Below are 13069 nucleotides of genomic sequence, written 5' to 3' on the forward strand. Positions count from 1 at the left end.
AAACAGTTTTTACAATACCTATTTGTATATTTATGATAAAATTGCTTAGCTTTAAGTAGAATAGCATAGTTGATCTCAGCTATTCTCCTGCATGTTAAAGTAGTAGGGAACGACATCCAAGTTAAATGATGCATCACAATCAGTAACAACATTGGCGCAGCTTAAGATTTATGAAACAAATGATGCGGCCTTCGAACTTTATTCAGAGTGGTGTGGATGAACTTTTTGCTCACATGAAAGATAGAATTACTTGATTTAGGACTTGTTTTCACTTAATAACTTTCTACATCAATAGTTACAAAATTAAATGAACAAAACAATCAACTTTCTATAAGTTTAGGTGCATCTTAGTGCATTTGTCTATGCACGTAGGTGGCCACTTGCTTTAGTTGACTTGTCGCCTAGATTGGTTCAATGCCTTCCATGACTTGAACCATTCAAGTAGAATTACCACACTTTCCATTTACGCAAAATTCATGTTCAACTCTTACGAAAGAAAAAATACTTAGTGAACTTGAGATGGTAACTTGTCCTCCTCTTCCCCTCTCTCCCATTTGTATTCTAATTGATTTTCCTTCTCCCTCTCATTACTTTTCAATTGATTTTCCATAAAATGCACCAAGAGAAGAAGACTGAACTAAGAGTATTGTTGTTTTCCTTTTATTAGTTTAGTATCTTTTACTTCCCCCTCTCACTTTATCCCCTGGGTTCTCTTACACCTCTTCTTCTGACTTGATTGAGGACATCTGCTATCTAATTGACTACCCCCCACACATAGAGAGAGGATGAGGATATCCCAATGTTTGAATAACTAAAATAACTCATTGAGAATTTAAATAAGGAGAAAACAAATTTTTCTCTTAGTTGTTCAAACATTGATCAGTTCTAATGACCTAGTTCTCTATGTAAATATGTGTTTGTATGTGTCTATAAATAGAAATTAAATCTTGGTCTTCTAACATGTAGTTGACTCTTTCTTTACCCATTGAATATTCAATGTATGGAGTATTCAAAGAGAAAATAGATGGAGAGAATGTAAGGATCATTAGAATTATAGTCATTAGTCATGTTGTGGCTATTGTAGGCAACTGGAGACACAAGTCTACAAAATTTGCCTTATTTACAAATTCAAACTTTATTATTTTACTTGTTTATGTATGAGTGCCCCTTCAAGTTTGAAACTTAAACTGATAGTGCCCTTTAGCTAAAAAATTGTGGCTTCACCATTGACAATAGTTATAGCGTAAGAGGGTGAGATATCGAATGAGAAAGAGGGTCAGGGTTGTCATATCTTCAGTAGTTGAACTTCAAATATCCTACCTGATCAAGGCCAATATAGTTGTGAAAAGTCTGTTGGGAGGACTCATAGTATTGAATTAAATGATAGATACAAAAAGAACAAACCAACAAAAGGAGGATCATAAAACACTATCTATAGATAATAAACCCAAAATTGATTACACCAAAAACTTTGAGGTAAGAGGCCTATGGGGGAGATGCACTACTCCATCTTGTTAAGCTGACTAGTATGAAGTAGCAGAAGATTATTAGCCTCGATAAGTGGATAGAAACTAACAAACCTAATGTAGAAGCTGAGGGTGGATGCAGCAATGCTTGTCATAATTCAAAATTTATTTTCTTCTTACAACCAAATGTAAAAGTAATTCAGCAATAAGGAAGCAAGTTCTTCCTCTACTTTCTTGTCTAATTGTATAGTTTTAATCTCATACAACTCTTAATATGTAATTGTGTAACCCGGCTTTGAGGAATGGACTTGCTCCATTCTAACGGTCAAAGAAGAGAGTCCTCATATCATGTTGGTATACAAGGTAGAAAAAAAATTTGTCTACAATATTAAAACAGTATTTCAAAATTTTGAAAAGAAGGTTGGCCTCCATGTGAATGTAGCAAAGTTCTCTATAATTCCTTTTAGCCTTGACTTTTAATAATGCATTTGCTCCATTCTAATGGTGGAAGAATATAGCTATCATACCATATTGGTGTCCAAGGTGGAAAGAAAAACTGTTGCAATATTTAAAGAATTTAAAAAGAAGGTTGGTCTTCATATGAATGCAATAAAGCCTTCTATAATTCTTCTATCCTCAACGTGTGCATCATAGCTGGCTAAGCTAGTGGGCTGGTAAAAGTCTAGTCATTAATTCGATTTTTGTGGGTGCTACTCATTTGTACTACAAATTGATAAGAGTGTACAACACTCTACCCATACCTCAAAGTAACCTTGGAACCCAGAAGCAAGGGAAAACAGGGAGGAGCTTCAGCTTATTCGAGGTATCGTTTCCACGTCCCCTCCAACACCCTCCCCCCTTCAAAAAAAAAAAAAACTTCTTTTTACAATTCATTTTCATGTCAATGAATGAAGTTGTAACAGTTTAGTGCAAGTTTTCCCGTCATTTACCTAGGACTTCTACTTTTTACAAGGAAATTGAAAGCTTATTACAGTAGCAGTCTTGTACCTAAAGGATAGTAATCTAGTTGGGTGGAAAAAAACTCTCCTCTCTATTTCAAGAAGAATACCCTTAATTAAATATGTTCAATCAAGTGGTTGGATACAAGATGCTTTGTTTTTGGTTTCTAACAAAAATAATAAGAATAATTGATGTGGCTCATTGTCATTTTTTTGGGGAAGATATTGATTATAGTTACAAGATTCGTTTGATTAGCAAGGCACTCTTTGTGTAAGCTTGTTATGCATGGGAGAATTGGTCTATTAAATTTGTACTAGTTCAACGTGATACAGATGATTTTTCTGGCATTTAAGGTTTACCATTGTTAATCAAGTTGGTCTAACATTACCAATAAAAAATACTGTGTTTGAAATAGTTTGTGATCACATAAATTGAAAGCTAAAACCTCTTGGATATGAGAGGAATATGTTTGGGCAGGGAAGAGATTGGCTACATGGTTTGATGGATTGTTGCGAATAGTAAATCTACAAGGTTTTGGAAAGACAACTAAGGATGATGCATAATTTCTTATTTACTACGAGGAGGAGATGTGGAAGTATGCATACATATGATGGGGAAATCATTTCAACAAGTCAGAATTGAATATTTGCACGAGATTGAAAATAGTTCATTATCCCCTTGGATCAAACATATTGTAAAATTTTCCCATCTAAGCTAGACATAGGATGTCATGGGCAATGAGAATGATTGTAATATATATATATATATATATATATATATATATATATATATATATATATATATATATATATAGTATATTGGGCCTATAGATAAGGTGGTAGCTGATATGGAGATGTGGAGCCATATTGAGAGTCTGCTGGATGTTATATTTGACATCGATTGGATAGGTTGCAACACTTGGGAATCCAACTTGCAAATAGATATGATTCTTGTAAAGCACATGCAGAATCTGGTACACCTATTTTCTATCATTGTAGTGCTACAAAACTTGCATGGAGACTATTGGGATATAAATTTGACACGAGTCAGTTAAAGATTTGTGTGAGTAAGGTAGAATGTTCAATATAAAGTTGCTGAATCATGTCTGTAAACTATCATCGGTAGTGGTAGTGTTGGTGGATCTGGAAGAGTAAAAACTATAACTGTCATGATGGATTTGAAAGACTAGAAACTATTGCCATCATGATAGCCACGATGCTAGAAAGTGGAACTTGCAAATGGCTTTGTGGAATGGTATATGTAATATGGTTTGCAACTCAAAATGGAGAGAGAATCATAAGTTGTTGATTGTTGAATGGATTGGAAAAGGAGTTAGGGGAGACACTTGGCCTTCATTTAGAAGGTGAAATGATTGATTTTTTTTGCCAGCATAATGGTGGGTTATACCCAAAATGTTGTGATTGTTGTTTTCACTTTTAATAAACAATATGCTTATGCAATAGTTAGATCTATACCTAATGCTTGTGTTATAGCAGGGGATTTACTAGAAAAGATTTTAACAATGGTCTCTCATTTGAATGGGAAGGTTGGTTTGATTGGAGGCCCTTTCAAATGGAAACAGTCTCTTAGACGTGTGGTGCTACATCTTTTTGGGAGAGGAATGAGAAATTTCTAGGTCTGCCCAAGAAAATGGATATACCTTGTTGAATGAGTTTCAGATGAGAGATATTATTAAGCTACTAAATATTCATATCATTACTAGATACACTAAAAAATGAGGTTGGATGCCTAAAATCTAAGAGTTCTTACATCATGATCCAGTAAGTGTTATTTTTTCTTGTGTTCTATTTGTTTTGAGTTTTATTTGTACAACATTCTTTCATTTTTTATGAAAGGGTAGGGAGCCCATTTCCCAATAGAGTTGCATCAGAAGAATAGAGTCCTCTCCTTCACGGACAAGTATCCAGTTAGTATTGAGGAGAGCAAACTAATTTCCAGTGATATTTTCCTTCACAATTCACTCTCCTTATTTAGTTTATGCTTGAGAAAGTTCTCTTTGCAGGAACTGCAAATCAAGGCTTTTGTCTTCGTAATTGAAGGTTTCTCTATTAGATTGGTGACTCTTTTTTGAATTACCAAAGATTCTATATCATTATTAGCCCCATCCTCTTGGTGTTGGGATTTTGACATTCGAGCTCCTAGTTGCCACCTTGACACCTTTCAAGTACCTTGGAATTCCACAAATCAATGGATCTATCTCTCCAACTTTTCAAGGTGGAAAGATCCCTATTCCACATTTATAATTGAGCAATATAAGCTATGAAGAGGTTGCTTTTTTTTTCCTTCCAGTTAAGTATAGTTGATGAACTCGGATCAGCTAAAGACTAAGTCATTTAGTCAAAGAGTTGACCTGGTGATTGACCTGGACTGGTCTCGATTAGGTCATAAATTTTTACAATGCATTTTTTCTATAAATGGATTAAGAAGGTATAGCTCATAAAATTGATTCATTATGCAAGGCGAGTTGAGGGAGTAAAATCCAAAGGGATCCACAATGACTCATGTATCCTTATAGGTCTAGGGAAAGTCTAGGAATTTGAACCTTAAAAAATTTTAGAAATTTTAAAAAAATTGACTCTTGAAAAACTTTAAGAATTAAAATGAGATTTCTTTTCGGAAGATTGAAATGTTATGAACATAACTTTTTAAGTTTGAGGAGCCTACGTTACAAAGAAGTGCTTCATTAATTTTTGTAGATAAGTGCAGGACCTAGTTCTCTCATCCTTCTTTTTTTGCTGTTAAATTGACTAAATAAATGTAAAAAAAATCATAAATGCACAATATTCATATTTCTTTGTTTAGATCAAGATATTAACTTCAAGATATAAAATTTATAAGATGTTACAAGCTCCTTTTTTTTTGTTTTATTTTCTATTCGTTCGTGTATCAACAATTAATGCATGTTGAACACAGAGACGAATTTTTTGAGAAAACACTCACATTTTATGAACTACAAGATTAAGTCTATGAAGTATAAGCATATACGCCATAGCTAGGCATGCATATTTTGGGGTGTTCCATCAATGACTGCTAGATACTCTCACCAACCAAAGGATAAATATCCTTTTGTATTTAAGATCAGAAGTGATCTTCTCATAGAAAAACAAATTTTTAAGTATAGTTATTTAAAATGCTAAAAAAATGCAGGGCCAACTAGCTAAATCAAGCATGTCTCAAATATTAGTTGTTTGGTTTGCGGTTGGCTGGAATGTACAAGCCAATAACTACAGTTTGAATTTTAGTTATTGAATTGAATGAATTAAATGAAAAAAACTATTCTAATAAAAGAAGAAACTTATGCCCCTTACATGATGATGAAGTCTTAATATATAAAGATACAAAACAATGCAAATATTATATTTTGATTGGTGTTACACTTCCATTCACATAGTGCAGAAGGTTTTCTTTTGCCTTCTTTCTAGAGAAAGGAAGGCACTTGTTTACCATAAACTGTAATGTTAAAAGCACAAATGGAAAGATAAGAACACCACTTAAGTTTAGCAAAACTAAGACCAATATAGTTGCACGTTGAATATATCATTTCTTTAGTTAAGAAAGTAAAATCAGAATCTATTTTAAGGACACTTCAATTAAGTCAATGTTTTCTTAGTGGAAGAAATTCACCTATGGCTTAGTGAAGAAACCTGTTACAAGAATTTTCACCCAATAGGTAAGGCTTGTGAGCCCCATCCTTTTTACCTCTTCTCTTGTTTTCCTGCCTTTCTTATTTTCTTCTTTCCTTGCAAGGTTGGAATATCTTGATAGATACCCGTTAACTAATATGATTGGAGTGAGAGAAGGTCTTCTCATGGTCTATAGACAACTCAAAAACCAATTGCATATATATTCCAAATCAACCAACTATTAGTGACATAAATGGAAAATGACACCTATTCATTATATTATATGGTCAGCATCATCCTAATGTAATATAATCCGGATGAGCAAGAGAGACCCATTGCCCGACAAAGAGCTGGAGCTCCTATTCAACCCCTTCTCTCATAGGGTACAGAGCCTACTTTTAATGATCTGCACTTCAACTTGTGCATCATTGATCATAGAAGGTTGATGCCTCTAATACTCGAAATTAGGAATGACAAAATATCCGATTTGGATCAAATATCCGATCGAACCATTTCAGAAAAATCAGATATGAAAGTAAAAAATAATATCCAATTAAGAAATCAGATCGAATTCAAATTTAAAAAATGACATTCGATCAAGTTTAGATTCAGATATATATAAATATCTGATTGGATTCGAACCTGAATTCAGATCGGATTTATTTTTAAACAAATATCCTATATATAATGCTCATACATTTTGAAAATCGATCAAATTCAATTCAAATTCGACTTCAGATTCGGAGTTGAATGTAAAAATCAGATTCAGATTGTGAAATCAGATTTCGGATTTGGACATGACTTTTCTTGTTCGAATTCAAACCCGAATATGTGAATATTCAAACAAACGGATATGGTTAAGGGTATATTCGATTCAAATCCAATCCATTGATATCCATACTCGAAATGGAAACTGGCTGTCTACTACCTCCATCTCAAGTTGTTGCGCCAACCCTCTTGGCAACTATCCTCACGTAGTACAGTCATGGAAAATGTTCTTAATGGATGTCCATTTTAGGGTTGCATTTTCCCATTAAGTTGTTAAACTCTTGATACTTTGACTTATTTCAAACTCATCATGTCATTCTGTGTGGATCTTTTTTAACCTTTGGAAGAAGAATTTCTTGACTCAAGAGAATAAGGAAGAATTTCTAGCAAGTGAAGAAGAAAGCATTGCAAGTATTTCAGCCATTAGAGATGTGGGTCAGCAAATGTCTATAGCTGTGCCATCAAACAATGGAACAAAATGCCAGACATTATAATTTCACCCATCACTACGAACTCATTTTGGAATGTAGATGGAAATCCTTGTCAACTGATTAGAGGATTAAATCGGATTTTAATCCAGGTGCTGTGAAACGTTACCTAAAAGTGAAAACTGAAAACTAATACCATTTTGGAGAGCAGCCATGAACATTTTGGGTCTGAATAAGCAACAAAGATCACATGATAAAAACAAGTTATCTTGTAAGTTTTTGACTCTAAAAACATAGTGCATAAGTCAGTTTCTGAAGATCAAAGACAACATAGTAACATATTTTTAATTTTTAATTTTTCTTATAAAAAATGCATTTCATTTTTAAAATCCACAGCCAAACAATTGACAGTTGCAAATACATAGCTTTTTTTGATAGTTTTTAATTAAAAAAATAACTGTTCAACCATATAGGTAGCGTGTGATTTTTATAAATTATATTTATAGAGCATAAGCTTGGACGGATATTTTGTGACATGTTTGACTCCTTGTTGCAGGGGGAGGTCACGAGGGCTTTTCCCATTTGGGTGGTCCAGAGGTTTGTCGTCATAAACTACAAGAAAAGGAATTGTTTGTGGCACGAGAAAATGACAAATATTCCAAAAAAGTCTCACGCAGATATTTCGAGAGAAGACAGACTGGTATGGTTGTGCTCGGACCCGATCCATCAACAGCCTCGCCTTCTCCAATCTCCCCCACAGACCGATGACGACGACGACGACGATAACCATGGAAACACAAAAAACAAAAATATCTGCAATTTTTTCCCCCGGAAAAAGAAGGGCCAAAAGGAAAAGGAAGAAGGAGAAGCCCCCATAGGAAGAAGGCCAATTGACCACTCTCTCTTTCTCTCTCCTTCTCTCTCTCTCTCTCTCCCGCCATGGTTTCCCATTGCTTCATCTCGTGGAGCCCTAACCCTAACTTGTGGAGGTGGCGCTCCCTCTTCCTACGCTCCCCCCTCGATGTCCATCCCTCCCCTACTTTTACTTCCTCCATTGTATGCTTCCGCGAGGACGATGATTCCCCTCTCTCCGACAACCCCTTCCCAGCCGACGCCGGCATCCTCGTTCCCCGGGCGCTCTCCGGTCTCAAGTACGGTCCTTGGGCCGTTGGCATGGTCCGGAGTCTCGGTCGGCCGCCGCTCAAACCATCTACCGGCGGACCGGGGAGCGGCGGAGCTGATGACGGCCGGGGCGGTGGCGGTGGAGGTGGAGGCGACGACGAGGGGGATGGATGCGGGGACGATGGCGCTGGCGGCGAGGACGCCTATCTCCTGCCGATGCTTACCGTCGCGCTGGCGTCCGTGCACATGGGGTACTGTGTGGGCGTCTGGGCGAGGGACGAGGCCCTCGATGTTAGGTTTCTGAGGACCGGAGTCGGGCTCTTCTGTCTGCTCCTGGTTTCCGCGCTTCGGCTCAAATGGTAACTACATAAAATCCCGTTGTGGGCCTTTTTATGTTTGTGATTAGTTCATTTCTGTCACGGCAGTCGCGAATTTTCTGTTTGGTTGCTAGATTTTCTCTTCTTCTAGGTGGCTTCTTTTCTTCGTTCTCTTCTTTCGCCGAGTTTAGTTCATGTAATCGGAAAGCAAGGACCTTGTTGTCGAATTGATATATAGTTCAAATCAATTCTGTCACTAGGAATGGATATATTTGTCTGAGACTTTGTGGTAAGAACTCTAGGAAGTTAGTACGGTGAAGTGTTTTGAGATAGCAAGTATTTTGAGTTCCGAAATATGCTGAGTGTTGCGCCTCTATATGCGTTTACAGTTGAAGTTAATCTCTGGTAGGTTCACCAGGAGAACATGGCAGAAAATGAGTAGTAGTGTCTCAATTGGTTAACGAATACATACAGTGAAAGAAACGGGAACCGCCATTTCTTCGTTCAGCAACTGCCAACAGGTATCATCTGTTTCATGCTGTGGAGTCCATAACTAATACTCAAGGAATCTCCATAGGGTGCTAGAGTTCTAGAAAGTAGATTTTTTCAGCAAAACTAAAGGATTTGCTTTCTTGACAGTAGGTTGATTTAGCAAAATTTTTCCCTTTATCAGCAAACTACAGGATTCTATTCGTCCATTAATGAAGAAGAGATTACACTACGCTTTACAACGTCAGTTGACGGTCATGAGAACTACACGCCACATGGATATAAATATATTTGAAACGTTTAGTAGACAACGTTCTCAAATAAGTGCGATCAGAATATCTTGTTTGTTGGACAATGACTATTTTACTCATGGAACCGTTTACTTGGGATCTCCAAGCGCTTCTGCCCTCCAGCTAGCTAGTGCACGTACCAGTTTCAGCATTCAGCCAAAGGTTTCTAACACTTTGCATTCAGCTTCTTGTCCTCCAGCTAGTGCACATACCAGTTTCAGCATTCAGGCAAAGGTTTCAAAATCTTTAACATCCACCATTCCTGCAACTTGGAGTCCCTGACCGTTTCAAGCACATTTTCTTATAAATTTGCAAATGCAAGACATGCCAAAGTCTAGGTTAGATGATGCTTAGCTAGAGGGAATTTTTAAACACAAAAGACAGTCTAATGGATGACAAAGATGTAAGCCTTCTTGGAGAACTGGACTGTTAAAATGGATTATTCTCTTCAAGGTTTATGGTCGACAAAATAACTGCAGTGATCAAGGATGGCATCAATGAAGTAAGTCTGCAGAACAACTCTGTGTTTCTAAAATGGTTATATATTCTGATTGGGCATCTTTTTTTTTCCTGACATAGAAAGATGGATGATAGTGGGTCACCAAAATCAGCGCATGCATATAAATATGTATGAAATGACTCTGGGAACACTCAATAAAATTTCCAGGATTGAATTACTGATTGTTGTCTGTGGTGCACAAAAAAGAGAGAGTCAGAGAGATAATTGCAACTTCATACCCTATATTCTAATTTCTAAGATTGTTTAGTGTGAACTTGTTGGCCATGCGTGTATGTTATAGCTAACAGGATGATATGTTCTAATGCCATTGACCTTGTAGACTTAGCAGTTGAAGGATGAAATTTCTGTTTCCCTCAGTTACTGATAGACTGCAATAGGTCATGGTGGGTTTAGTGAATAAATGTTTTTTTACTTAATAATCAATCATGGACTATGCAAATCGTATTCTTCTACTGGAATTTATCCAAATCATTTTGGTTCTCCAGTATCTGAATTGAAAACTTTAATCATATTTTTCCACAGGTGTCCTAGTTTTATTCTTTACTCGTTAGCATTGTGCTAGACTTACATTACATGAGAAGAAGGGGCTGAAAGTTTATTCTGCAATAGTAATATGCCATATTGGCTCACTACTTTAAGATTTGTATTTGTTGTGGGGTAAATGATATTTTATTTTCTTCTTTGTATTTCGTTCTTGTTCAGGCCTTTCATGTTGGTTAATTGTTCAATTTGTTTATTTGACATGTCTATGTTCTTATAGTTAGTTTTGCGAATGGAAGCTATTCTTAAGAAGAAGCATGAATTGGGAGAAAAAGGTGAAATATGCTAGTATAGTAATATACTTTTAACTATATAAGGAAAAGCACATTGATTGGTAAAATTGTACCTTAAGTTCTGCATCATTTGTGAAACATTCTCATAAAACTGTTTGTGCAATATGTTTTTCGATTTATCTGATCAGTTATTAGTCATAGTTTTAGCCACAAGTTTCTTAAGTGCTACAATACGTTTAGGCCCTTAGGTAGTCAAAAGCACATGTTTAGCCACTTAGGCTGACTAGGTTGGGCCACCTAGGCGCTCAAGTGGAAAAAAATGTTGTAAAATTCTTTTCGATCTTCTAGTTTTGCCTTCCTTTATCCCTTTTCTTCCTTCCCGTCTTGTTTTTCTTTTTCTTTTTCTTCCTCTTCCTCCTCTTTCTCTTTCATTTACTGTTTCTGGCCTGTCTTGACCCTGCCTATATGCTATCTAGTCCTTTTTGAACATCTACTGCTTAGGCTCACCTAGTGATTTTGACTGCTAAGTTGGTGTAGAGAGAGAGAGAGATCCAATTGTGACACAATCATCGCACTTTCTGTACTAATTAAGACATTGTAAATGGTGGGGTTGGAGAGAGCATCATAATGGTGCTTACCAGGTCACTTTTCAAATGCTTTGTTGGTGTCGTGCTGGTTAAACTTTTTAAAAATTTCAAATATTTTTACTGTTTTTTTCTTAGTCATTATATACGTGTTATTTTTTAGTTTTTTACCATGAGGAATATGCTGTTTGTACGTTTTACAATTATCCCTACACACATTTGGGACTTGACAGGATATCTCATGGTCTGCTTGGGATTTGTAAATAGTGAACACTCTTACACTAATGTGAGATCTGTAATCTGTTGCATTAGTGGACAATTATTCTCTCTTAATGTCATTGTCTTTCTGCGGAGAGTTGCTATATTATTGACGAATCGAGCTATTCTTTTAAGGGGATTGATTTTGAAATATTTATAAATATTTTAAGTTGCATTTGTATCCATAGGGAGACGCTGAGAACATTGTCATTATCCTAGAGAGATTCTCTTGCTGTTGTTGTCTTTGTAATACTCAAAACTTACGCATGATCTGCATTTCTAACAAACTCCTGTTTTTCAGTTGGTTGTTTACAAGATTTCTCCGTTCGTGTTAACCATTTTTTCTTTTTTCCTTTCACTGAAGCCAATCAGGTTTGGATGCTTATATTCTTGGATTAGGGGCATCTGCAGGAGTGATGATATGGACAGGTTTCTCTCTCTCTCTCTCTTTGTCTCTCTCTCTCGCGCACGTGCTCTCATTTAGTCATATTCATATGCTTGTGAATATTATATGCAGGAGAGAGGTGCTTTGTGAAGAAGGAATCGACGTCTGCTGGTTTTGTTTCTTTACTGGCTGCTTCCATGTCTTTGATATTCTCCGCTGCGCTCTATAACAATGTATGATTGCAAACTCCAAAGTTGTACAGACATATCATTCATGTGGATCTTGGTGGCGTTGGTGGCCTGTATGTACAGTTGACTGGCATTTGCTGCTTATCATCTTAGCGGGTCAAATTTCACTGTCGTCCACAAATGCTCACAGAGCATCTTCTTAATAGGATCGTCTTGTCAAAATAGAAGGGACAGATACTGTTCCAGCATACATAATTTGGAACAAGTAGAACATGAGTGACAGTAAAGCGGGCATTATCTGTACATGTACCCGATGGCTATCTCAATCCTTAAATGTCCTTTGTACTTTTTGTAACAGTTTACGTGTAATGCACCGGGTGCTTGATGTTATGAATTGGGAGAACAATTTTACAGTTTGAGGCAAATATCTTTCTTGAAGACCAGTTTTATTGCTCTTAATAAAGGCCTTTCCTTCATAGTTTTCAATAACGAATAATGAATTTCTAGTTTGGTTCGTTCCTTATCTGGGCATCATTTGCACACTAAACTTTCATCTGGGAGTATAACTTTATTTTCAGGAGCAGAAGTGGAGATTGCAAAGTTGGTGACTCCATAAAAGTTCAACAAAAAGAATCCGAGGAAGACTTTCCCAGGTTCGATCTTGTGTAAGCATAAATCGGTTCTTGACAATAGTATTTAACATGGACTCAGTTGCATTCTTGGCTTTCTTTTTATGATATTCATGCAATACTGGCAGCCGTAGCTGCGGCAGTCGATGCACCCACCCCATGACAGGGGGGAGGATGGGTCCTCCTTTTCACCGTCACAGCCCAGGAGCCCTCACGAAAAACCCTTGTCGAGAACGCCTCTTTAGGAT

The 13069-nt window shown here is 36.6% G+C and overlaps 1 protein-coding gene across 2 annotated transcripts; it reads left to right on the forward strand.

The window, feature by feature from the left end:
• The first annotated feature begins 7978 nt into the window (after positions 1 to 7978).
• LOC116262773 (uncharacterized) lies at positions 7979 to 12630 on the forward strand. 2 transcript variants are annotated; one of them, XR_007574501.1, is made up of 3 exons: positions 7979 to 8747; positions 9115 to 9226; positions 9379 to 11977. XR_007574501.1 is itself a non-coding variant. In XM_031642266.2 (3 exons), the coding sequence occupies exons 1-3, from the start codon at positions 8206 to 8208 to the stop codon at positions 12241 to 12243; spliced, it is 714 nt and encodes a 237-aa protein (XP_031498126.1). In that variant the 5' UTR covers positions 7983 to 8205; the 3' UTR covers positions 12244 to 12630. The 2 variants fall into 2 exon arrangements, 1 of the variants encoding a protein (XP_031498126.1); XM_031642266.2 differs by lacking the exons at positions 9115 to 9226; positions 9379 to 11977 and adding exons at positions 11984 to 12048; positions 12137 to 12630 and having other exon boundaries at positions 7983 to 8747.
• Positions 12631 to 13069: the final 439 nt, after the last annotated feature.

This window comes from Nymphaea colorata, chromosome 10, assembly GCF_008831285.2.
Source record: "Nymphaea colorata isolate Beijing-Zhang1983 chromosome 10, ASM883128v2, whole genome shotgun sequence".
Lineage (NCBI taxonomy): Eukaryota > Viridiplantae > Streptophyta > Magnoliopsida > Nymphaeales > Nymphaeaceae > Nymphaea > Nymphaea colorata.